Source organism: Pseudozyma hubeiensis (assembly GCF_000403515.1).
Source record: "Pseudozyma hubeiensis SY62 DNA, scaffold: PHS66, whole genome shotgun sequence".
NCBI classification, from domain to species: domain Eukaryota; kingdom Fungi; phylum Basidiomycota; class Ustilaginomycetes; order Ustilaginales; family Ustilaginaceae; genus Pseudozyma; species Pseudozyma hubeiensis.
The window spans coordinates 3471-28413 of NW_012133848.1; the positions used below are offsets into that span (position 1 = coordinate 3471).

The 24943-nt window shown below is 55.9% G+C and overlaps 11 protein-coding genes and 1 non-coding gene across 12 annotated transcripts in view; 4 read left to right on the forward strand and 8 right to left on the reverse strand.

Annotated features, from left to right (window-relative positions):
* Positions 1-335, reverse strand: part of PHSY_006773 (glycosyltransferase) — a gene marked incomplete at both ends in the record, with an annotated part of 3231 nt that extends 2896 nt beyond the window's left edge. Inside the window, one exon of the mRNA XM_012337370.1 lies at positions 270-335. Coding sequence (XP_012192760.1) covers positions 270-335 — 66 coding nt within the window. The remainder of the gene's footprint in view (positions 1-269) is intronic.
* A 424-nt stretch (positions 336-759) lies between these two features.
* Positions 760-3042, reverse strand: PHSY_006774 (multidrug transporter; the record flags this gene model as incomplete). The annotated part of the gene is made up of 4 exons (XM_012337371.1): positions 760-1235; positions 1334-2139; positions 2308-2579; positions 2989-3042. 4 exons carry the CDS (start codon positions 3040-3042, stop codon positions 760-762), a joined length of 1608 nt encoding a protein of 535 aa, XP_012192761.1.
* Positions 3043-3567: 525 nt separating this feature from the next.
* On the forward strand, positions 3568-4812 carry PHSY_006775 (hypothetical protein; the record flags this gene model as incomplete). Its single annotated transcript, XM_012337372.1, has 1 exon — positions 3568-4812. The coding sequence occupies one exon, from the start codon at positions 3568-3570 to the stop codon at positions 4810-4812; it is 1245 nt and encodes a 414-aa protein (XP_012192762.1).
* Positions 4813-4934: 122 nt separating this feature from the next.
* Positions 4935-6392, reverse strand: PHSY_006776 (hypothetical protein; the record flags this gene model as incomplete). The annotated part of the gene is made up of 1 exon (XM_012337373.1): positions 4935-6392. The coding sequence occupies one exon, from the start codon at positions 6390-6392 to the stop codon at positions 4935-4937; it is 1458 nt and encodes a 485-aa protein (XP_012192763.1).
* A 777-nt stretch (positions 6393-7169) lies between these two features.
* PHSY_006777 (hypothetical protein) lies at positions 7170-8093 on the reverse strand (the record flags this gene model as incomplete). Its single annotated transcript, XM_012337374.1, has 1 exon — positions 7170-8093. One exon carries the CDS (start codon positions 8091-8093, stop codon positions 7170-7172), a length of 924 nt encoding a protein of 307 aa, XP_012192764.1.
* A 794-nt stretch (positions 8094-8887) lies between these two features.
* PHSY_006778 (DNA repair exonuclease rad1) lies at positions 8888-10369 on the reverse strand (the record flags this gene model as incomplete). The annotated part of the gene is made up of 1 exon (XM_012337375.1): positions 8888-10369. The coding sequence occupies one exon, from the start codon at positions 10367-10369 to the stop codon at positions 8888-8890; it is 1482 nt and encodes a 493-aa protein (XP_012192765.1).
* A 133-nt stretch (positions 10370-10502) lies between these two features.
* PHSY_006779 (plasma membrane multidrug transporter) lies at positions 10503-10883 on the forward strand (the record flags this gene model as incomplete). The annotated part of the gene is made up of 1 exon (XM_012337376.1): positions 10503-10883. One exon carries the CDS (start codon positions 10503-10505, stop codon positions 10881-10883), a length of 381 nt encoding a protein of 126 aa, XP_012192766.1.
* Positions 10884-11459: 576 nt separating this feature from the next.
* PHSY_006780 (hypothetical protein) lies at positions 11460-13646 on the forward strand (the record flags this gene model as incomplete). The annotated part of the gene is made up of 1 exon (XM_012337377.1): positions 11460-13646. One exon carries the CDS (start codon positions 11460-11462, stop codon positions 13644-13646), a length of 2187 nt encoding a protein of 728 aa, XP_012192767.1.
* Positions 13647-14215: 569 nt separating this feature from the next.
* Positions 14216-20968, forward strand: PHSY_006781 (U3 small nucleolar RNA-associated protein 10; the record flags this gene model as incomplete). The annotated part of the gene is made up of 1 exon (XM_012337378.1): positions 14216-20968. One exon carries the CDS (start codon positions 14216-14218, stop codon positions 20966-20968), a length of 6753 nt encoding a protein of 2250 aa, XP_012192768.1.
* Positions 20969-21150: 182 nt separating this feature from the next.
* Positions 21151-22893, reverse strand: PHSY_006782 (helicase C-terminal domain-containing protein-containing protein; the record flags this gene model as incomplete). The annotated part of the gene is made up of 1 exon (XM_012337379.1): positions 21151-22893. One exon carries the CDS (start codon positions 22891-22893, stop codon positions 21151-21153), a length of 1743 nt encoding a protein of 580 aa, XP_012192769.1.
* A 415-nt stretch (positions 22894-23308) lies between these two features.
* Positions 23309-24591, reverse strand: PHSY_006783 (homogentisate 1,2-dioxygenase; the record flags this gene model as incomplete). The annotated part of the gene is made up of 2 exons (XM_012337380.1): positions 23309-23426; positions 24374-24591. The coding sequence occupies 2 exons, from the start codon at positions 24589-24591 to the stop codon at positions 23309-23311; spliced, it is 336 nt and encodes a 111-aa protein (XP_012192770.1).
* A 149-nt stretch (positions 24592-24740) lies between these two features.
* Positions 24741-24830, reverse strand: PHSY_007664. Its single transcript has one exon. It is a non-coding gene; the product is annotated as a tRNA-Arg (tRNA).
* Positions 24831-24943: the final 113 nt, after the last annotated feature.

A 24943-nucleotide genomic window follows, 5' to 3' on the forward strand; every position in this document is an offset into this window, starting at 1 on the left:
CGTCTGAAAGGCCCTCCTTCTCTTTCATGAATTTCGAAATGCAGAAACGCACCGCCGGCTCAGCCCCTGCTTCTCGTGCTAGAGCCACATCTTTGGACGCTAGAGCAAGCAAGGGTGATCTGCAATGCAGCACAGCCAACACCGAGCGTCCCTGTTGCAGTGTCGTGTCCCGTTGCAGCGCCGCCTTCGGCTTGTTGCCTTGAGCAATGCGCAGCAACTTGTCCGAGCATGCCACAGTTGACGTCGCCGCTATTCGGGCCGAGAGCAACCTGTTCGCGGACGTTCCGATCAAGGCTGATGACGAGCCTAAAACGATCCATGCCAACGCGTCGCATGAAATGAGAGCGTCCGCAAGGACAAACCAGCCTCGGAAGAGATTGCATGAGATTGATTGCCTTGGACACATTTGGAGCCTTTTCCTTCGGAGACCATGGTCCGGCTTGCTTGCCGCGTCTGCACTTGCGATCACATGTGCTGTGTGTGTGGAATCGATGCTTTCAGGGATCTCCGACGTCTGCCTGCTGACAGCACGGAGGACAGCACGGAGAATGTCCGGGCGGCATCGGTAAAGCCTAGCCAAAAGCACAAGAGTCTCTTACTAATACACCGGAGCGCTCGGATCTCGTCACGCCGGCTTTCCGGAGCCATCCTTGTCCTGACACTCTGAAGCTATCTTCTCGGCCCAAGCGAAGCCTGATGCGAAGAATGCTGCAATGTTTGAAGTGTCACCTTTTGCCTTCTGAGGGGGTCTTTAATACATTATTGGCCTGCTGCATCGGCAGTAGAACGGGAGACTTGGTGATCCACGGCCCCACCTGGCGGAATCCGTGCTCCTACAGCCGCCTCTTTGTTGCTCTCTATAGGTTTATCAGATGCAGCACCCTCTGATGCGTTCGATGCTGCTCCGGCGGCTGCGGCCGCTTCCTTCCTTTGCCGGACATGCTCTCTCAGCTTCCCGCCGTGGATGTAAAGCAACAGCGGCAGCGGCGTCAAAAGCAGCGCTAGGCCTCCTAGCAGACTCGTTGCCCCTTGCACAGTGATGCCTTGACACATTTGTCTCGTGAACAGGGGCAGTGCAGCAGCCAATGCCGAACGACAGAATCCTGCCGCTGCCAACACGCTGGGAGCTGAAGGTCCTCCGTACGCCACCAAGTACGGGATCAGTGAAGTGAAAGCTGACATCGATCCAGCGCAAAGCAGCACGATGCCGATGGCGGGCACGATCCAGTGGACATCTGTTCAGAGCGAGGGAAAGATGGTGAGCGAGCAGTGTCAGATTGGGTCTGAAGGCGTCGAGCATGAGTAGCTCATCACGTAGAGACTAAGCACTTACGCGTAAAGGGCACCGTCCATGCAAAGAGGAAGAGCCCTACGGGAGCAAGCGAGCATCCGTAGATGGCATGGATGAGCGAGGTCTCTGGCGGTAGCATCTTCTTGCCGGTTTTTTTACGAATGCGTCGATTGATGGCCTCCTGTACGAACAGGTAGTTACAAGCGGCGATCGAGAATCCCAGGAAGAGGGTGATGTAGATCAAGCCGATCGATTCAGGTCTGAACCCGCGGATGGAGGCAAATGCGAATGGGATGATGACGAAAAAGTCGTAAATGATGGCGTACAATAGCGAGGTGTAGATCGAGATGACCAGCACTACTCGGTCAGTGAAAAGCCATTGGAAAGGCAGTTTCAAGGATCGAGAGATGGTGTGACCAAGCGACCGCCCGGCGCTACCAGCACGCGATGCACGAGACACTGCGGCTTTGTCGTCAGTCCCATCGCTGACATCCCGCGCTGCGTACTTGGCGTCGTGAAGTCTCTTGAGCCTCGGATGATCAGTCTCGGGCACAAAAAGGATACTGATCACCGTAACGACGGCAACGAATATAGCCTGGTGTCGAAGGTTCCACTGCCATCCCGCGCGCTCGTTGACGAAGGCACCCACAAGTCCACCTAGAGCGGGACCAGCGAATGCCGAGAAGCCGTAGCAGGTGAAGAAGGGCGCGTATTTTGGCGGTGTAGTCATGTCGCTGTAGGATGCCGGGACATTGTTGAGTGCGGACGCTCCCGCAATGCTGCTGAGCAGTCGGAAGACAAGAATCGTTGCTAGATTGTCGGAATCGGATATGACGAAGCAGCCGGCACTGAACAGAATCCAAGAAACGACGTATACGGGCCTCTTTCCCTGGGACTGGGCCAAAGGTCCGTGCAAGAGGGGACCTAACGCAAATCTTTTATTATAGTAGTTTGGGAAGTGTTGTGTCAGTAGCTGCTATGATTCTATTCGGTCATACTATCTGCGATATTCTTACCCAAGAACGTAGAGCGAGAGGCCGAGCGTAATGACTTCGGCGCCAGTGTTGAAGCGACGCTGCAGTGAGGTGGCCGACAGCGCAAACGATGTGGAAAGGTAAGTGTAGGAGAGGACCATTGAGCCGAGGATCAGAGTCACCCTCGTCTTTTTACGTGTGCTCCATTCTCTCGGATTTTCCACTGGTGGAACGACCGACGATGTCGAGTCGGTATTGGGACCCATTGTCCAAGCGTCGAGGCTGCGCAGCTTGAACGGAAGTCGAACGGAAGGCTGACGAAAGCAGGACGAGGTGTAGACCCCTGGTTTCCGGACGATTGAGGATAGAATTCGCAGTTGGTACCCCTAAGAGCTATCCTGTATACGAATGTTGCTTCTCCGACTAGCTAGTGCTGCGTTCGATGTGTGCTGAGAGCGGTTGCTTGTTTGGTCTGAGGGCCGCGAATGCAGCTTGTACCGACCAATGCGATTGAGAAAGCAGCTCCTCGGTCAGCGGTATGTTGACGTCGAGATTTATAACGAGGGGGCCCTCATGTGCGAAGAGACAAGCACAACATCGATGGCGACGGTAAGCAACATCGACTTGAAGAAGAGCAAGAGAGCATGATAAGAGAAGGACGACGACGACGCAACAGCTCGAATTGCGGGTTTACACCGGAGTCAAATCTCATCGCGGCATTACCGTCTGATGATAGCCGGTGACACGTAACTTATTGCCGCTCAAAACGTTTCGCATCGGCAATAACAGACACGCCTGCTCAACACAGAGAGGCTCGTGACCGTTCCATGACTCTACGACGCCCATGGCCTGCTGCGTTCTCCTCTGCCCTAGCAAAGCAGTCGCGGAAGTGCACATTGCTATTGAATTCTGGCATCGAGCTCGTGATACACAGAAGCAGACCGCTCGACTGTCATTGAATGTCAATGGTTTGCAGATCAGAGTGGGCCACTGCAGGTACGCTAGCCTCGAGATCGGCAAAAGATGGCGTTGTCGGACTCCGCGCTCTTCGGTCCCTGCCGCAAATTCATGTTGTCTTGTCGCGCCCATGCAGCGATTCGAGCCAACTCCAAATTTCGTGAGAGCTGGGATGCGGCCTAACAGCCTCACCCTCGGACTTATTAGCCGACACGAACCAACACGGCGGTTAGCATCCGTCAGGGTCCAGCAACAGCATCTCTCGATCTCGCCGCAGTCTATTTGGGCAGCCCTTGCTCTCGCCCACTCAACACCGTGCACCTCGACTCGGACGGCTTTTCAACCATGTCGGCTGGTTTGGCCGACTTTACGCCGTTTCACAGCCTGGCTGGCGGGCTGATGATGGCCACATCTCTGCACACGATGCTTTCCAAGCTAGGCCTGGTCCTCGGCATCTCGGGTTTCTTTCATTCGACCGTGTCGTCAACGTTCAAGGCAGTGAAGGGCTCTTCCCGCGACGAGACAGCCTCTAAGGCAACATCGAGCTCCATATTTCCTCTGGTGGCCCCATACTTCACTGCTGGCATTTTCCTTGGGGGCGCCGTCCTGGGCATGTTACGCTCGCGCGTCGAAGCAGGGCTCCGTGTCTCGATCCTCGATGATATCAGCAGCAGCAAAACTACCTCCTTGGTGTCCATGGCTGCATTTGGGCTGCTCGTCGGACTTGGCACAAAGCTGGGTAATGGGTGCACATCCGGTCATTTCCTCTGCGGGCTCTCCCGTTTCTCCCTCAGATCGCTCGTAGCTACTGCCACCTTCTTTGGCGTTGCTGTGCTCACTCACGTTTCGATGGCTTCCGCGTCTTCTATCGCGACATCAACCTTCCAGTCAAAACTCTCCAGCCATCTCCCCGCTTCGTTTCCGCAGCCAGACTTCCTGACGCTTTTGGCTCTCCAGACCCCGGCACTCATCTACATGAACGCTGCCCACCTCTTTGGTGCTACCGACGCTTCTTCGAGTTCGGAGACGAGGAAAAGAAAACAAGTTCTAGCAGCAAAGGTGATGGCTTTGGCCGTGGGCACCCATTTCAGCTTCGCCTTGGCGATCAGCGGCATGATGAGGCCATCAAAAGTGCTCGGGTTCCTCTCCCTTTCGCCTGCGCTCGTTTCATCCGCCGCCTGGGATCCTTCACTCGCCATGGTAGCCATTGGCGGCATCATTCCGGCCTCGATCGCATACCTTCGAAAAGTCAGGCCAAAGCAGGACGAGCTCCGTCGACGATCCTCGCGGCTAGAAACCAAGGACAAACCCGCGGCAAAGGACGTCCACCTGCGGCCCGAGCTGTCCGTTGCTGCGCCCGAGTGGGGGACGCCAACAAACCCATTCAAGATCGATGCTAAGCTCATCATCGGCTCTGTCCTCTTTGGTTTTGGATGGGGAGCTACGGGCTTGTGCCCCGGCCCTGCCCTTGCATCTCTATCTTCCCTCGGTGCTCAGTCTATCTCACAAGGCATCTCATCGGGCGTCGCAGAGCTTGTTGCATTTGTCGCAGCAATGGCAGCAGGTGGCCAAATGGCCGCCTCGCTATGACCAAGTCAGCCTGTGATGCGCTTCACAGAGCATCAGGATCAATCAGAACCTGTTCTGGGTGAAATACAAGCACTTCAAATCAAGCTTGTCGGCGAGGGGCCTCCCACCGATTGAGTCGACGACTACGACTGCAGAAAGCAGTTGTTCCAATTGCCGCCAGCCTGCGCAAAGTTCTGACTGGTCACAAAGTCGTCAAGCTTGCACATCCCCGCTGCAGCGTGTTTCCTACCTTGTGCGTGCACACTGCACTCTTTCAGCCCTGAAAGCGGGAGCACGGCATCATTCAAGATGACGCGCACGTACTTGTCCGGACTGCGCTTGCACGTGAGTCGTTCGACCTCCATGCGTCCCCCCATGGGTACAATGTGAGCCGAATTCCACCGCCGGTCCTTGTGCGGGAAACGTCTGGGATCAAGCTCTTCCTTGAGTAGCCCCATGACGGCGATCGCTGAGGCGAGCTGTGTGTCGTGCGTAAAGTCGAGGTAGACCGGCAGGCCCAAGGGAAACGTCTGCCTGTTGGCGTCGAGCGTAGCGTTGGTGGTCGTGTGGTCCTTGACAGGCTTGTCGGTCAATCGAGCAAGAAGCTCGTTGACCCACCCAACGCTCCATGCTCGACCAAGCGGACCGCCGTACCCTGCATTCTCGTACTGCTGTAGGTCTTGACCGTACGAGTAGAGCTCCCACTCGCGCAGCGTGAAAATGGCGCAGAACGGCGACAAGTGGCCCAAGAAGGCCGACTGGAAGGGGCAAGCGTTTTGCATCGCTTGCACGTCCGATGTGGTCAGATTGAGATCTGGAAGAGCACGTTGCAGCCTCTTGACCACCTCGGGCAGCCAGATCTTGTTCCAGGTAGCGAAAGCATCGTCCGAAGATGTGTCATTGCTAGAGTAGGGGCACGTTCCAACGGCAAGCGAGTCATTGAATGTTGTTAGACTGTCCGGAAGAGTCAATAGCGGAGCTGTCAAGCGTTGACGCCAGTCCAGTCCCAAGAAGCCCTCCGAGAATGCCCAGCTTGTCACGTTGACTCTGCTTTGATCTGTGGTCCTAATGAACACTGGCAAAGAATGGTTGATGGGTGCATTGTACCAGTCATCCTTGCCCACCAAATGTCCGTACCTCTTCTTGAAAGCGTATCCGCTAGCATGCGCGTCCTGCTCTCCATAAGCGGTGAGTAGCTCCGGTGTGACCGCTTGGTAATCTTGCTCCAATGTCGATAAGAATTCGAGCTCGGGATGGTGCTGACCATCCCCAATGCGAAACTTGGACATGGCATCGGCTTCGCTGCTGTCATTGACTAGCTTCGAAACCATGGTGGCGATGCCCGAGCCAACACCTTTAGAAGGACCTCGGAAGTCGTGCCGCATCAAGAGATTGATTTGTTCCACTTTGCAGCCAGGTAATGGCTCTCTGGCGGCACCATAGCGGCCGACATCGCCATCTGGCACGTAGAACGACCAAGCACCAAAGTTGGTAAGAACTTCTGGTTCGACCGGCTGACCGAACTGCGTGCTTGGCCAGAGTGTGGAGCCATAGCCCAGCGAACTGGCCAGAGCGAGCAAAGCCGGCGTCCATCGTCCCATCTCGATATGTTCAGTGGACGCGGAGCTTGACTGGGAGGATGCACGATCTGCTGTTTTCGCGAGGGAGGTAGAACACGGACAAGATCGACGTTGATGAGTTTGAGAAGCACCTCGATCCTTTAAAGCCAAAATTGGGTCGTGCCCACACTGGAGCACGGGGGCAATCCAGCACCCATTCAGTTCAGCAACAACATGGTGGGCAAGTAATATCAGCTTCGGATGTCGGCGCCGAGGCATCCGTATCAACCGTACGTTGCTCAAGATTTCGACGTTGATTGGGGCATAAACTTGTAACAAAGGTCGAGTGAGCGCCAGAACGAAAGATCAGATCCTGCATGCTCGAGACACGTTCTGCTCGTCCTTGCTTGTGACCACTGGTCCGTTGCATTGGAATCTGCTTTGCTGCGACACATTTCGGCACCATGAGGCTTCCTGCAGCAAGCACCAGAACGTGCCCTGGCTTTGCATCCTAATTCCGGCGGATTTGGAGCATCTGAAGAGAGTCGTAACCGAGGTTTCTTCCACTTGATGAGGTCGACAGTGTCAAGAAGGGCGACAGTGAAATGTCGCTGTGCCAAATTTTTACGCGTAGGAAGCTCTTGCTGAACTCGGATCAGGCATGGTGAAGTTACGCAGGCTCGACACGTCGGACCTGACTTTGCCGCTCAATTACGGACGCAGACTTCGCTGTGACTGCAGCAAGCGGTAGGATATGGTAATATCTATCAATGACGACTATTATGGGCGGATGAAGCCCAAAAGGCACACCCTAGACGCTCAAGACTGAGCAGAGATGTAAGTGAATTTGACAAGGATGGGGGTGTGGTCGGACAGGGGTTTCCCAGCAGCATCGGTGAACTCGTTACCTGCATACTGCCAATCGGTCGGCTTGAGCGTCACGTTCTTGCCGTCTTTGTAAAAGACCTTGTCGACCACCTCGCAGTTGGTGGTGGTGGGGATCGGATCAGCACAAAGCAATGCTGGGTCTGTCGAGGCTGGGGGCTTGCCACCTCGAACGAGCTCCACCCAGGTATCAGTGAGCTTAGTCTGGCTCAAGAACGACAGGAGGTTGTCTTTGGGACGAGTGTACCTGCTATTGGTATCGCCCATCACAATGACTGCGCGTCCAGCGACATCGGATCGACTGACGATGGCTTGGGCGACCTGATCGAAATTCGACGTGCGTGCGATCGAGTCGCCATCATCAGAGCCAGCATCCATGTGTAGATTGTACAGGTCTACCTCGCCTCCACTGGGCAGCTGGACTGTAACGACGGTGTACCCTTTGGGGGTCAGACAGTCGCCTTCGTTCAGGTTGCATTTATCCCACTTGACGCGGGAAAGATCCTTGAACGGAATCGTGCTGAGTGTGTTCAAGCCAGATCCAAATGGTACGCCTCCAGACGTGGGTGTGCGGTAAGGATGGGTGTCGTTGTTGTAGATGTAGGCGTGATAGTTGAAATCTTCCTGCACGTTGATCAGATCATAGTCATACTGAGAGAACTTCTTGCCGATTGTGATCGAGTTGGCTTGCTTGTCGCCTTCGCCGTTGCCGTTGACAACGGCCGGTAGCCCTGCTACATTCATTGTGAGAGCAGTCAGGCTGCCGGTCAAAGCGGGCGCTGCCGAGACCATCGTGGCCGATCTGGCGATAGAAAGCAACAGAAGCAGAGAAGCAGTTCGCATGATGTCGATGTCCATCGTTTGTTGTCGTGAGAGATGGGGTCTTGATGGCCGTATGAGCGCCGCAGACGATTCTACTGAATGCTTATAACCTTTCTCAAGCACCAGGTAATGCCTTCATCGTAGAGCTTTGTTTCGCCTTTGTGAATACCTCCGCAGTATCCGGACCACATCGTCCGGTGAGAACGTGGGTCATGCACGGAGATCGCCCTTGACCCTCCATCTCGTGCACATTCCCGTTTTGGGCGAATCGTCCCTCGGTCGGATCTTTGAGGACCGATGCAACGCCGCATGACGAGCCACTCGAACCTCGACTTCGGAACGAGGAGATGAGGTGCTACGGCGGCAAACTCTTGCCGAGAAAGCTGACACTACAGCTCGTATGTTGTTGATGTGGCGTAATACATGTGAGCATGTCGCAGGGGCGTGTGTGCGAGCACAGACGTCCGCTCGTCGAGCAACCTTGTTCGAACGTGATTGAGTGACTAGCATCTCTTCCCAATAAAGCTTAGCACGGTTCGGGGAACCGAGCTCGCTTGCTGAACCTCAACGTGCCTCGGACGCATGGGTCGATCCCCCATATTCACAACAGCAGGCAGACTTTGCAGATTGGCCAAGAACACCTTTTCAGCTGTCATGCTGTCGGAGCTGGCAATCGAGCGCCGGAGTGAGTTCAGTTTCATCACAGCTTGCTAACCGTGCATGTCGCACAGTATCATTTGGTTCAAGTAAGTATGCATGATGTTTGCATATCACATGGCTACACAATCAAAGTGCTTGTGTCAAGCGGACAGCACTGTGTGGTGTAGCAGTCACAAAAATAGAAGAATAGAGAAACGCGGGCGGCTCGCGAAGTCAGTGGAAGGAGTTCGGGATGCAAATCCGCGGAATTCAGCGCTTCGGAACGAGGTGGATTCGGGCGAGTCGAAATGGATACTCACCAAGAATTCGCAGAAAGCGTCTTGCTCCTCATCGTGCGCAGCCTGAGCTGCAGCCGAGCCTAATGCTGCACCCGAGGCGACGGTGCGTCGATACTTTGGCATCATGAATTGGAAGCTGATGAGACCTGCTTCGTCCATGCGCAGAGAAGTTTTGATGGAAGAACGCAAGACGGTCATGGTGCGTGAGAGCAGCGTGAAGTCATACCACTGTTCGTCGCTGCCAGGAAGTGCAACGAATTTTTCGATGACACCCGTCGGGTCGGTCGAGGAAATGCTGGCTGGAAATTCCATCTCTGACGATCCAGTGTCCGAGATGGCTCTGAACCTGAGCATGCTGGTGGAAGGTTTCCCGCTCGCGCCCGTCGATGTCTCGATGCGGTGGTGGCGATCGCGCGACGGTTCGAAATCAGGCGACGCTATCAGGATGGAAAGCTTTTTGCAGGTTGCGTCGATCTCGGCGAAGGCAGACTGCATGAGATCTGAGCCGACGATAATTTGAGACACCATGTTGTGCGGGTCGAAGACCATGTCTGTGAGGAAGCTCGGCTCGTAGGTGGATATTGAGACGCGTGTGAGCACGTTTGTCTCCTGCTCGAGCTCGAGAACGAGTGGATGGCCATGACCTTGATAGGTCAGCCTCATGCGCGTAGCTTTTGCCGTAGGAGAGAAGGCGTTACGATCGAGGACACGCTCGACCGATGTGCCTCGGTCAGCGCCGTACGGATCGACGGTACCGTCGCGCGTGCGTGGATACGCGCGTCCTGTTGACTGCGCGCCGCCGCCGGTATGGTCTGGACGAGAACCTGCATAGGCTGTGGAGCTGGAATGTGGGCGAGAAGGTCCCACGCCGCCAAAAATGTTCAAGCAAGAGATCCATGTCTGAAGATTGACTTCGAAAGATACGCTGTCCGGTTCATCTTGGCTTCTGTCGGATCCGTTTGCATGCGATCGCGGTCGTGTGTGTGAATCGTTGCGAGTCGCCTCTGGCTGGCTACTTTCGGGATCAGAAGAGGTAGCAGAGGAGGTGTTGTCGGCAGCAGATCCCTCCTGCTCGGATACCTTCTTGAGGCGCTTTCTTGGTCGTGAAGGGTTGTTCGATGGTGTGGAGGCTGGATTTCCGATGCGCGGCTTTTGGAAGGAGTACGAGTCGAACATATGCGAGTATAGGTAAGCGTGCGCCTGAAGGGTGCGGTTGAGCTCGGTGATGATCTCCAAACCTGAGCTCGAGGCGATGACGACTGCGTGTGTCTGAATGGCCACCGATTTGAGCAGGTTAGCGAGTCCCGTGACATCGGACAGTGTTGCCGTTAATGAAGCAGCCGAGGCGGCATCCGATGAGACCTCAATGGGCATGTTGAGGGCGACGCGCAAGAAAGTGAGATGTGACGCTCGAGTCGGCAGATGGTGAAGGAAGACAACGACTGCAAGGTGACACTGGCCGCAGACATACGATGTCACAGAAGGTCTGTGCCAGCAGCTTCGTTCGATGGCATCAGCGGAGTGCCCCAGAAAAGCGAATGTTGGTGTTGTTGCTATCGGAAATGGTAAGAGTGATGGATGGTCCAAGCGGTGGACCGACGACAACCTTGAACTCAGCCAACGTTTTGACACTTGCGAAGGATCGCAAGCCAGATTTGGTTGGACCCTGGACTCTCGAAGCCATTTTATCGCCAAATTAATTGACCTTCTTTTTGATGTCTTTTCCCGTCAAACCTTCGAGTACAAATTGTTGCTACCAAAAACACTCTCCCGCAGTCCTATGGTCGTTCACAGATCAGCATCACCGTGGTCGAGTCGAGACCAACTTTCCGAGTTCGATGGCCAGTCGGTTGGCAGTCATGCAAACATGGTCGTGTGTCATATTTGATCCTAAACGGCTTCTCACGAGCAGGCCACCAGGGCGACTGCGCCGCTCGCACAGGAGACTGCCTTTTTTTGTTTGTTTCACGACAAAGACCCTGCATGAATGCCAAGGTGACTACTGTAAATTCGGTCGGTCCACCACAGGAGAATTCTGAGCAGGGACCGTTCGATGCTCGGTCACTGTCAGCAGTCAAATTACGCTAAGCGAGCTGCCCCGAGCAGTCTGTGTTACGCTAAGACGTCCTTCTTCAATCGTATACTCGTTGTGTCAGTCGCGCTGCGTCCTGGGTCTAGCATGTGCGACCATCTTGCCTTCTTCTCTTTGCCATCGCTCTCCATTGATCTTCCAGGTCACCACACCGACAGCCGCCCGGTGTCTCTACCAGGTCTCGATTCTGCAGTTCCGACTTTTTGACAGCCCGCAAAGAGCTTGTCGAACACAGACTCGGGTTCAGCACCAAAGCCTCCTGCTCAGGCCTGCCCTTGGCCTCTGACGATCTTCAAGCCATCGCAAGTCTACCCATCGATGCTCGGCCATATGCTCAGAAGGCGCTCGTCTTGATTGCAGACGTAGCCGACCATGTCGAGCAGTCCAATATCTCAGCTCGCTGCCGACACTCTGGCCCACGCGAGCGAGCCCGCTGTTGCATCCACCGCAGCCGTAGCTCTGCTTCTCCTGTTTGTGCCCGCTGCAAGGAAGTTCGCTATCAACGTCGTCTGTCACATCTACGCCGCCATTGTCCATCGACCCTTCCGCGCCTCCACCACGGACTTTTTCTTTTCCTCCCACGAGGCGCCCTTGCCACCCACCCACTCGTTGTGGTACCTCGTCCAAGCGTCAACCACTCTCAAATGGCGAGCTCAGTCAAATCGACTTCGGCACGAAAAGGATATTCGTTGGGACGACAAGGATGCTGTCAAGCATGGCGATATGATCGAAGCCTGGGATCGCATCACAGAGTGGGATTCGCAATGCTTTCATCCTCACAAGCTCGAGCAGCTCCGTAAAGTCGGCGATCCACTGGCTGACGACGCCTTAGACCAACTTGAAAACACGTCTGCCGACTCTCAGAGTCACTCGAGCGACACGCTGCTCAAAATCTATCAGCAAACGCTGGCGCACGACGCTTCCAAAGATCAGCCATCAGCCTGTTCGGCCTTTTGGAGAGCAATAGACCGTAGACCTCCGCCTGGGTCAGGAGCCCTCGGGCTGGATTGGTACCGATCGTGCTACGGCCAAGATGCGGTGCGCGATCTTCCTCAGTGGCCGCGCTACCCTTCCACCAAGCAAAAGGAACCGATCGCGAACCTGCCGACCTGGACGCCGCAACAACACGCGGCTATTGATGCCCAAGATGATCCGGCGGAGCTTCAAGCCGAAGCCGAAGTGCTGCGAAGAGGACAGCAAGTCTTCTATCGCTACGCCGGTCCCATGCTCACCGTTTTGCTTCATTTCAGCCTGGCAGGTGGTTTCGCATCGCCAAGAATTACCCAAGTGCTCAAGCAGACCGCCTATCTGGTGCCCAACACCAGCGTCAGCCACGCAAATCAAGACGCATCGGGCAGCAGTTCGAGCCTTCCTACCGTGGAAGAGCTACGAACAACCTTCAAGGTCGACAAGGCGCGCGCCGATCGCACCTGGAGCCGTCTTCTGGAGACCACTCAGTTCATCTTGGACGTGGTCGAAAAAGTTGTCAGCCTGCGTCCTCCCAGCATTTCTGCTGCCTCGGACCCAACAGCAAGCAAGAGCGATTCGCGCCTTGCACCTCTTGAGCGAGGGGGCGAGGGCTGGCAGTCCGCTGTGCGCGTTCGTCTCCTCCACACCACCGTACGTCGTCGCATCATGAAGCTGGCCGAAAAGCATGGCAGCGACCCCTCGACTAGCCTCGACAATGGCTATGATGTCGACACGAACGGTATTCCGATCAATCAGGAAGATATGCTGGGTACGCTATGTGCCTTTTCTTCTGCGCCGCTCATGATGATGCAAAAGATTGGCTTGCAGCCTACTTCACAAGAGCGCAAGGACTACATTGCTCTGTGGCGCCACGTCGGCTTCTACATGGGCATCGAGCCTGCTCTTTTGCGTCGTGCGTTTGTCGACGCTCACGCAGCCGACCGCACCATGTTTTGCACCATCCTGCACCTCTTCAAACAGGTCGAGGTCCATACCAACCAATCTGGCGAGCATCGCACGACGCTGCAGCCAAGGATGCAGGGACCTACCATTCCCGTCTTGATTGCGTGCGCCGACCGCCCACCTTTCCACACTCCGCTTTCGGCCCACGTGGCCATCTCTCGCCGCCTGCTTGGCAAGTCTATGGCCGACTCACTCGCTCTACCAGCCTCGTCACCTTCACGCGAGGTGCTGACCGACGTACTCTTCGCGGGAATGAAAATGACCATTCTGTTCGGCCATTTGTATCCACGCAAATCGTGGGAGGAGCGCAAGCTACAACTCGCCCGACCGCTGCTGCGACGACTCATCGTGTTCAGCTTCGGCAACAAACGCACCAAGTTCGAGATGCCCGTCCCAACAACATCGGCATCGGCAGAAACACAGAGCACCGACAAGGGCAATATCGAGACTCAGTCTCACGCACATCCGGATGTGCCGGAGGACAAGCAGCTCATCACGCAGCTTGCACGCGAGTGGCGCCGGTTGATGAGGGAGATGTATGCCGTGCTTTTCCTTGTCGCCTTGCTTAGTCTCACTCCGGCTGTCTACCTCTCCCTGCGACTCTTTGGTCATTATTTTTCGTCGTAGACTCCATTTGAGATTCCCTCAATCTCATTGATTTCAGGATGGATGCTTGTGCCATGCTAAGGCAGTGATGAAGCCCTGTTCAGAGTTCGTAGGATGTTCTACGCAGCAATAGATTTGTCTCGTTTTATAATAAGATCGGGAAAGCCGATCCGCAAAGCGTGCTGAGCCAATTCGAAGCATCAAAGCGCGTTTCTCGGATCTCGGAGACAGAGTGCGTTTCCCTTTCTTTTTTTTTTGTGGGTAGAAGAAAAAGGTGGCACAGAACGCGATCCGAAGGGTTCGAAACCGCAAAAGAAAAATCCACACCAAACAAAAGCTCTTGGCTGAGCCTCAGCAGGATATTACGAGCTTGCACCATTCACACGTCCACAACCTTGCGCCATACAAGGAGCCATCACTCGGCTCGCCTGCTACTGAGCTCAGCTTCCGCCCACAGTCGCGCTTGACAGCAGCTTTGAAGCGTCCTCGGCCTTCGAACGACCATCCGAAGGTGTGGGAATGCAGTTCACGATTCAGTAAAGGCTTGCTCTTCCACCCCGTCTTTCATCTCGGACTAGCTGCTGCCCAAGATGACTTCGTCGCTTGCGGCTCAGTTGGCCAATGTACGCTCGCACAATGCAGAGCGACTCACCTCGTCAGCATCGCTGGTCAAGCACACATCGTATCTCTTTCCACCCAAAACAGCAGCACAGCAAGATCTCTTCACCGTTCATGCACTTGGTGCCAGCGGATGGACCGAGCTTTCAGCTGAAGATGCCTCTTTGCAGCGATGGTCGCAGTCATCGCTCCTCTTTGGAGACGAGAGTAGGGACATGGACCGCCTCATGCTGCCCAAAGAAGACAACGAAGCAATCAACGAGGCTGTCAACGAGTTTCTTCATCTTGCCTCGCCCTTCCTTCTCTCCAAAGGCGCGTCCAAGTGCCTCGAATGGCTCGTCCGTCGATTCCGCATCCATGAATTCAGCGTCGAACAGGTGCTCGCCGCCTTCCTTCCATACCACGACACCCAGCAGTTCGCTCGCATGCTCTCCATCTGCAAGCTTGACGGCAAGCCACACCTGCAGTTTCTCCTGTCTGTCAAGAAGACCGCAAGTCCTCTTCCCGCTGGTGTCTTGCACGCCGCCATCCTTGCACCCGCTACCACCACCGCCAGTCTCGACCTTCTTCGATGGATTGCAGGACTTGTCGCCAATGACGTGTCTTCTCGGCTCCAAGTAGCCCCGCATCGCGCCCTTGTCAACTTTTGGACTTCCACCTTGGTGCAGGTCTGCGCCGCCCGTTCTCGATTGGACGACAATCAGCAGGTCGCCGGGCTTTCCAAATCGAGTAGCAACTCGAAAAAAGCGGCAAAGACACGTGCTGCAGATGCTCAAGCCATCCTCACCGTTCTCCTCCCATCCGCAGTTAGAGCGGCAGGCACCACTTCGCTTGGTCAAGATGCTCAGATCGGAGGTCTCATGTTGCTTTGCACCATTGCGCAGTCCTTTTCACTCAGTAAGGAGGCTATCCAGGGTGTTCTGACCAGCTTGGCAAAGCTTCTGTCCGCCTCTCACGTCGTCCCTGCCGTCAACCGTGCCCTGATCGCTTGCGCTTTTGCCCTCTGCACCAGCTCGACTGCTGGCATCGACCCGCTCGCTCCTCAGTCGACCTCAGCGGAACGCCTCATCCCCGATAGCTTGGCGGCTCTGCTTGTGTCATCGACGGATGCAGGCAACTCGGTCGCCTCGCTCGCCAAGTTGTATGATGCGCGTGCCTTCTTGACCCACTTTATTGCGGCTCTCATTGCTCGTCTTTCGCACAGTCCGTCCGCTGATCTCCTCGGCGCGATTGTGCGAGGTCAGGTTGTGCAAGACGACCTGTGCCTTCGAGCCACCGAGCTGCTCCTTCGTCTTCGCCTCGGCGCCTCGGCCGGTTCTTCGCAGGCACCCGAAACGGCGTTCGAAGCCAACTTTTCCGTCGACGCCATCCACGAGGCACATCAGAATCGTCTGCGTGTCCTGCAAACTGTACGCAGCCGCAGATCGCACGTGTTTGACGCCGCCTTGCGCAACTGCACACGAAAGGATCAATCCGAAGCCTACATCGCTGCTATCTGGCAGACCGTCCAGGCAGTCCTGGCGCTCGAGTCTGGTGCTTCGCTGCAGGAAGCATCCAATGGCGGACTGGATGCGCAAGGTCGGTCCGACATTCTGTGGCTCTCGATCCACTCGGCCGAATCCTCTCAACGTTCCCTCGCCCTCACTCAGCTGTATCAGGATATCAGCAACGGCCGTGCTTCCGCTCAAGACACCATGGTCCGAGAGGCTCTCCATGCACGTATCCAAGACTCGTCTGCCGACGTTCTAGACGTTCTCTATTCGGAGCCTTCGGCTCTGCTCCATGCTTTTGACAAGCGCACGCTCCTGTCCATCGTCTCTGAGGCCCTTGGAGAGAACCAGATCCACACCGAACGATTCGAACAGCACGTCTCTTTCCTTCTCAACTCGTATCTGGGAAAGTACGCAGACGCTGAAGACGAGGTCCTTCGACGTGCTCTTTGGCCTCACTTGCTGCACAGCCCTTCTGGCCTTGCTATTGCGAGCTCCGCCGTCAAGCTGCTCTCTCAGAGCAGTAACGCCGAAGGCCTGCTCAGCTCCATCGCATCTTCTGCTGCCGAGTCCGATGACGCTGCCGGCGCGAATGATGCCATCGCCCGAGCCGTGGCTTCCTATATCACCATTGTTGCAGCTCCAGTCCGCCAAGACTGGGTGGACTTTCTCATCTCCACCGCGCAACCATCTCAGGACACTGCCACTTGCTCGCGGGACCTTGCTCTGTTATCCCTGATTCATTTGTCGGATAACATCGCCGGCGACAGTCTGGTTTCGCTTTCGGACGCTAGTCTTCGAACCGTGGTGCTACCCTCGCTCTCCGCGACCGGTGTACTTACCACAGAGAACAGCAAGCAGCTGTCCAGCCTCGCCTTGCAAGACACACTCGCTTCGTCGCAGCATGTAGGACAGCTCGAAACGCTCTTCGAGCAGGCTGGCACCGAACAAAGTGCAGCTCTCTTGGTCAGTCACCTCCTCATCCAGCTGGTTCGCCGAGCTGAAGTCCCTGCTTTGGATGCCTTCTTGACTTCGCAGGTTTCGTCAGAGGTGCAGCATGCCAAAGCACTTCTCGGAAGCCTGTACTCAGTCGTCAACGCCTCTCCGCTCCCTTTGTCTTTAGCGAGGCTGTTGCTGCAGATCATGCTGGACAAGCTCAGAGATTCCAGCCTACCCTTCCTTGCGTCCATCTGGACCAACACCTTGGCCTCGTACAGCCTCGCTATACGACTCTCAGCGCTTCGACATGCTGACGCCTATCTGCAAGCCCAGGTGCAAGCAATTCCTCAGCAACAGCCCAAGGATTTTCAAGTCGTCGTCCCTCTCCTGCTCACTGCCCTTGCCGATGCCGAGGCCTCTATCCGACTCGCCACAGTGTCCTGCTTCGAAAGCATCCTCGCCATTTGCAAGCATGCCGTAGGCCTGGTCAAAGCGTCGAAGAAGAAGGCCAAGGAACTCGACATCTTCGCGTACGAGTTGTTCCATGGCGCTGCCGCTTCGGATCCGATGCAATACATCGATCTTGCCTCGCTTGCCCCCTACCTTGAACAGCTCATCGAACGCAAGTCTTCGTTGCGAAACGATGCCACCTTGCTTCCTCAGCTGCACGCCGAACTCCTCCACATTGGACGACACGATGGACGCAAGGAAGTCGGTCACAAGCACGCCATGGTCTGCTTCATCGTTTCTCACATTCTTTGCATCGACTCCCTCCCTGCTCGGCTCGTGTTGTTGCAGTCGCTCTCCACCGTGAGCGATGCCGCCAAGCTCGAGATGTTGTTGCCGCTTATCCGCGAAGTTGTTGAGGCCAATGTCGCAGCCGCCACCAAAGGACTTCGCATCCCAGACGATCGCGAGCTGTATCTCGAGCTCCTTTTCGCATCGTACGACCAAAGCTGCCGTCACATTGTCGAAGAGGCCTCGACTGGCGCATGGTCTCTGTATTTGCACGCTTTGGAGGGCCGAGACGGCAGGCGACACGTTCAGAAAGCTGCTGTCCGCGCTCTCGACAAGGCTGGCCTCTTTGCTGCTCTTTCGCCCATCATGCGCAAGGAGTCCTACCTGCACTTGGCAAGCATCGTTGCCGATCCATCACTGCCAGCGTCTCCTGAGGTAGCTTCCGCCCTGCGCGAGCTGGAGATCGATTCCACCATTCTGATCGCTGTCTTGTTCGATCTGCGCGAGACCATCACCTCCAAGGCGCTCAGTGGCCCCGAGTCGAAGCGTGCGCGCACTTCGCTGAGTTCCGACGAGAGCATGAAGCGCAGCTGCGCCATCCTCGTTGCGGTGCTCGAGTCAGCAGTCGGAAGCAAGCTCGCGTGTATTCCCGCTCTGCTGTACGAGCTGTTTGAGGTGCTTCGCGTAGCTGTCGATCTGCACTCGGGTCTGCTTGCGACCAACGCTGAACAAATGATGCAGCTCGCCATGTCTTGCATCGAAAAATTGGTGGCTGTCTTGCCCAGATCGACCGCAGACATCCCTGCTGAAGTCGCCCAAGCCTTGCGAGTCGACACGATCGTCAGCGTCATCAAGGCATCCAACAACCCGCAGACATTCCAGCATGCGTTGCTGCTCCTGTCCAAGATCGCCAACATTGCGCCAGAGGCTGTGCTGCACAACGTCATGCCTATCTTCACCTTTGTCGGTGCAACAGTCCTGCAGCGCGACGACGCTTTCAGCTTCTCCGTCGTCGAGAAGGTCTTGCAGAGTATCGTTCCAGCCTTGGTCAGCTCCTTCAAGACGGGCGGAGCCGCTAAGCAGAGCAAGTTTGCGCTTCTGTGCGAAGCTAGGGCTTTCGTGCGCATCTTCACCGATGCTGCTGCGCACGTCCCGCGTCATCGAAGACAGACTTTCTTCCGCCTGCTCGTCGACATTCTGGGCGCCGACGACTTTGCAGCTGCTGTCGCCATGCTTCTTGTCGATCGATCGGCTCACAAGATTGTCAAGCAGCCCCGAAGCGATGCCGAGCAGACACTGCAGCTTCCTCTCTCCGTCGTCTCGCCTCACAGCGCAATGGTGCAAGTACGAGCGCTCCATCAAGTCTGGGAGGAAGTGCTGAGGATCTGGTTCAATCGTGACGAGACCGAATCGCTCAGCGAGCTCGTTTTCCTCGACCGTGCTGGTCGTCTCGACAAGGAACACGTCGATCACGAGTCGGAACCGCTTCGACAAATTCAGGCACTCATCATGCTGATCCGACAGGTTCTGCTCTCGAAAGCTTTCGCCGAGCAAATGAAGGGCGTCCCCGCAAGTCAAGTCGGTGCCGAGCTCGAGACCTTTATCAGACTTGCACTCGAGACAGCGGCGAGCACGCGTTCGAGCCAGCCTACGATCGCAGCGCTTGCACTCGAGGTGCTCGATGCTGCCATGCCTTTCGCACCGGTCGACAATGTTTTGACTGTCGTGTCGAGTTTGGTCGAAGGTCACGACGTCGCACGCAAGACCAGTGGATTCTCTTTGTTCGCCAGCCGCGTCGCTGCCATGGCTCCGACATCTGGTGACCGTGCCGCCGTTGCTGCTTATACGCCGACCATCGTCAAAGCGGCCATCGAAGTTGTACAAGCCTCTCTCGCCTCGTCGAAAGGCGGCAACGACGCCGAATCCCTGCGTCAAGCCGCTCTGGATGCTCTCAGGACGGTGTCCTCTTCAGCACAGCCTGCTGAACATGGTGCGCTAGCCTCGACGATTCCAACTTTGATCAAACTTGGCAAAGCCGGACTCGAGTCAGAGGGCGGAAACCGAGCGGTACCTTCGGCGGCACGGATCAGCATCTTCTCCATCACGAAGCGGCTCGCCACGAAGCTTGGTCCCCGCCTCATTCCGCACATCGCAGCTCTGGTGCCTTACTGCCTGTCCATCGTCTCGCGGAGTGCCTCAGTCTCTATTGTTTCCTCCGAAGACGAAGCCGAAATGGAAGTTGAATCGGAAGACGTCGGCCCTGCTGCAAGCGGTGCCAGCTCAAATATTGCGGTGCTTCGAACCGGCGCTTTGGACACGTTGACCGGTCTATTCGGCTCCGTGCCCACCTTCATGACCTCGTACGTATCTCAGATCATCCGCATGACGATCTCTCCCCAGCTCAAGGTAGCCATGTCCAGCCTCAGTGGCTCTTCCACCGCAAGCGAGCGATCGCTAAACTTGCTCGTGTCGACGCTGATCCGCAAGACGGCAACCAAGGAACTCTTCGAGTCTACGTTCAAGGTCTGGGACGAAGAGTTCGCTCTGTCAAAGGAGGACGCCACCGAACGCCTTGTCGGCATCTCCGAATTCCTCGGTCGAGCACTCCGCCAGAGCGATCGCGAAGCCATCGGCGCAACATACAAACTCGTCTACCGTTTCCTGCTCCGAGCTCTCGACCTGCGACGAACGGGACTTGTCGGCAACAGCAAACTCTCTCAAGCATCCATCGGCCGCATCGAGTCCAGCCTCATCTCGCTGCCGTTCATACGCATGGTGCTCAAGCTCAACGAGGCGTCTTTCCGTCCCTTGTTCATGCGCATGTTCGACTGGGCCGTCCTGGATCTGGTCGATGGCGACGACGCAGCTTCGACTTCGGAATCGGATGGCATTGTGGCGCGACAGATTGTGCTCTTCAAGACGTTCAACTCCCTATCCGAGACGCTGCGTAGTCTCGTGTCGTCGTACTATGCGGTGCTGCTGGATCAGGTCATCGAGCTTCTGACGACTTGGAGCAAGCTTCTCCCACGCGCCCCCATCGCACAGCAAAGTATGCAGCGCGAGCTCTGGAACGAGGTGATGCGGTCGATCCAGCTCTCGGCCAAGCATGACGAAGGTGTTTTCTGGAACCCGACACGTGTTGCCAAGATTACTGGTCCGATATTGGACCAGATGAACCTGCTCAGCACTGGTTCGAGTGCCAAACACGCCTTCATCCAGCCGGAAGAATTCGTAGATGCAGTGGCACCCGTTGTGGTGGGATTGCTCAAGAACGTCAACGACGAAGCGACGCTCAAGCTGTTCAATTCGAAGCTGCTGCAACGTGCTTCGGCCACCCGCGCGACCAACAGCAAATCGGTTCGTTCGGCAGCTACGCAGCTTCTGACGCACATGTGGGCCGCACAGAAGGATCACCTGTTGGCGTTGGTGCCCGAGACCATTGCACAGTTGTCCGAACTGCTCGAGGACGACGATGAGGATATTGTCGGTTACGCCAACGAGTTCAGGAGCGAGATTGAAGCAGCGCTGGGAGAGAGTCTGGAGTCGTACCTGACCTGAACGGGCGTCAATGGACGCTGTTGTGTGGGACCGGAGTGGAAAAGAAAATGATCAACTTCACAATCTTTCGGCAGGCTGTGTGTGATGTCATGAGCTGAAATGCATACAGTAGTCTGTGCAAGTGATCGATTGAAAGCCGACATTAGGAATCTATGAGTGATCAAAAAAGGGTTAAGATCGATCTACCAGAAGGACATCTCGCCTCGTGCGCTCGTCTCTCCACGTCCTCCACCAGCCTCGGACATCAAAGCATCAAACAATTCGGTGCACAGGTCGATGTTGTCGGCGGTAGCACCGCGCAAATCGGTCCCTCGCAAGCTGAAAGGTGTTTGACGCAGAGGCATGGGCGGACGACGCTGAGGCTGTTGTGGGGAAGCGTTGCTCGAAGGAGGGGAGGTGGTTCGGAGCCCCGCAGGGTGAAAGCGTTCTGATCGCAAGAGCTCTTCAATGGGGATGTTGAGCGGCGGCGCGTTGGTGACCGTGCGTATTGGTGGAGGGACATGCGACTCGGGGCTGCGATCGAACGGCTCTTCGTCGTCAGAGTCGTAGTCGTCAGACAGGGGTCCCACATCTTGTCTCTGCTGTCGCAATGGCGGACATGTCTCTCCCTCGTCGCCGCTGACCCTACCAGCTGAGACACTTTGACTCAATCCATCGCCAGAGCCCACCGAGCTGTCCGACCCGCGACCGTGACTCCTTCCGGACGAGTCGCGGCTGGTGTCAGCGTCTGTCGAGGATGCGTTCTGCGATCTGGATGATTCGGATCGACTCGCGTCACGCCGCACCCTGTTGTAGAACTCTGCCAAGAGATCCAGCTCATTTGCCGAAATGGAGTCGTAAAGAGCTGCCGCTCGTGTTCCCAATTGCGCAACCTTGGTGGATTGCTGAGATGCATCTGTGAAGAGCAGGTCGGCCTTGGAGCGTATGGGGCGGAAGATGAGCTTGCGATCCTCAATGGGGGCGATTTCCTCCATGATGCGGATGCAGGTCGCCAGCTCGGCGCGAATGATGATGCGTGCGATGTTGCCAGATCCGAGTAGAAGCATCAAGTGCGGCCGTGGCAGGATGGAAAGACCTGGTGCACCTGATCGTCTCTCCGGAACGTGGGGATGCGTGAGAACGAGATGTCTCAACGAAGAGAGAGTGACAAGGCGATTCAACAATCGCCCATCGAAACGAACAAGATGAAGATGTGATAGTGAGCGCTCGGCCGGAGGTGCTATGGTTGATGAAGGCGGCGTTTCGGTGGGCTGCCTTGTTCGATCTGTACGCGTCGAGATGCCTCCTAAAACCGACCGAAGACGAGGGTCGTTCTGCAACGCAGCAGCGATGAGATCACGGTGCCGCGTGACGATGCCGTCCAAGTCGTGCTCTTGCTCGACGTTGACGAGACTAAGCTCCTTCGGTCGACGCAAATGGTAGAGTCGTGACGGGAGACTGTCGACACGGCGACAGTCCACGAGCAGATGTGTCGCACTCGGACAAGCCGACAGGATTTCACCCACCGCCGTCTGCACAGTCGCAGAGCTGGATGATGCTGGTTCCGTGTCAACAGCTTGCGGCGGAAGTACCGATGTCGGTGCGAGAATGACGAGCGATCTGACCTGTGTGGCCAGATCGAGGCGCGAAGACACAGTACGTGCGAAAAATCGGATGCTCCGATCGGTCGGCAGGGTTACATATCGATAGAGGTACGGTTGGAAGAGGTTTCGATAGTGCTTTGCCAGCAAGCTGACGGTGACGGGGTGCCCAGTCTCGGCGGAAGGCGCTAGCTGTTGTGACGATAAGGACGGTGAAGCTGTGACTGTCTCGGAAGGCGAAAGGGAACGTGCTTTAGGACGGACGTCCTTTTCTGGCAGACCACTTTCTTGCAGCGATAAACGCAGAATCAATTCGACGATCTCAACGGGCAGATCGACCTTCATCGGCGAAGGACTGGGCGCAGAAGGCGCCATGCTACCGCACGGCGAAGCCTGACGTTTGCCAATCGTTGGAAGGCTTACGTCAAGCTCGGATTGGACAAAGGGTTGAATGTCGCCGCAGAGGGTTTGAGTGCGTATCGACAGCAAATCTGAATACCCTTGAAGGTCGACGATGCCCGGTAAGTCGGCGTTGCGGTTTGGGTGAAGAATTGCGGTCGATCGTGGTTGTGTCTGCTGTCTTGTTGCTCCGCACTGCCACCCTCAAGTTGCTGTTTGTGATGGAGACGGCGAGTGATCTCGATTGCGAGTCACAGTGTGAGGTGTCGGGATTGAGATTCGGTCGAATGATCGTAACAAGCCCTGCAGACATACGGCAACGGCGTCAAAGCGGGAACAGAGGTGGCAAGCGAAGCTGCCGCTAACGTCTGCGAAAACGTTCAGGATCTAGCAGCTTTCCGGCGTCCGTCGGTCCGCGGTAGCAGCTCTTATAGGCCAGGCCGTGCCGGGCTATCGGATGAAGCGATGGAGATAGTGTGCTGAGGGAGGAGAGGAGAAATCATGGGCCGTGTTCTTCTACGACGTTTTGCGATGCGAACGAAATGAGTGCCAAGCTAAGTCGTACACCCATGCAGCTCCTGGACAGCTTGTGCGCTTCAGAGTCAATGCAACACAGCAGTCCAGACGGAGCGGGCACCACTCTGTGCTCTATGATAAAGTCAGACGCGAAGCCTAGAACGGATGAAGGTGCACGGCGTTCGAACTTTTCCCGTCGGTGATAATAACGGGGATGTTAACCATGACGGAAACTCAAGCGAAAGCGCCGAGATCGTACTCCAGTTGGTCCCAACCGCTGTGCAGTGGTAGATGGCGGGGGGAAGGCAGCAAGGCAAAGCGGAGAGCCAGGCAGGCAAGGTACTCTCCCGCTCAGATTTTCGCTGAGCTAACACCGTATCCTGGAGACGGTTGCAGAGAGTGAGATTAAACTGAAGCGCACGAGCAGGTAGAGATCCATGGCCGAGAACGATGCAAGGTCCAAGCGAGAGAGTGCATGGCAAGAGCTGGGCGGAACTTTAACCGACCCAATGGAACGGTGCCTCGTGTGCCAAAATCAACGTCAGGAAGCCAGACCGCGCCAGCAGTGTCATGCCCTTCGAGATTGGTTCCAAGATCCGACGTCGGAGTCGAAACCTTCTTTCGAATCCACGCCGTGAACCATCTGGCGAAGTCAGCTTCCAAGCACGCAGAATTGGTGGAAGGAAGCGGCCCTGACCTCAAGTCAAAACCTCGAAAATCGTCGAACGCTTAATTCCGGCGGGAGAGCTGACGCAGAGAACAGCAGCCAAAGATCTCGCGAGGAGGGCCTACTCCCGGCAAGCAAGGTACAGGTAGAGTCTCGGTATCTAACGTCACATCGCTTGCGGAATGCATAACAGCGTGAAGACCTGGTCACTCTACTCATAGAGACAGGAGACTCAGCGTCTACCTGTGACCATAAGACCTTGCGGGGTAGATTTTGGTAGCCAGGACGCGGCACTTTTTGCCACGAGGCGTCGCATCAAAAGAGACTTCGGCTCCTTCCCAGTCCCGAAGCATTGTCTGGATTCGAAAAAGACGCTGCCGACGTCCGGCGATCTCCGAATCTTCTGGAAAACAACAGAGCTTTTCTCGGGCAAAGTTCGGAGATCGCCATCTTCCTCCCATCTCAATCGAAACGCTAGGCGGGCAGGAGAACGTGTTCCCGTGATTTCGTCCTACGAGCTCGACCAGATGACGAGCTCCGCTTTTCAGCACCTGCAATATCGTCCCGGCGGTGTCCAACGTTGGAGACAAAGTAAAAAGAAAAGAAAAAATGACCAGCCTGGGGCTCGAACCCAGAATCTCCTGATTAGCCGAATTATACACATTCGTAGTCAGACGCCTTACCATTGGGCCAACCGGCCATTTGTTTTACATAAATCTGCTTGCATATATGAATCACTTTGCAGCCAATTCTAGTTACATATGTTTTGGAGCTTCTCCCAAATATGTTGCCAAACCACGGCCGAAGCATAGC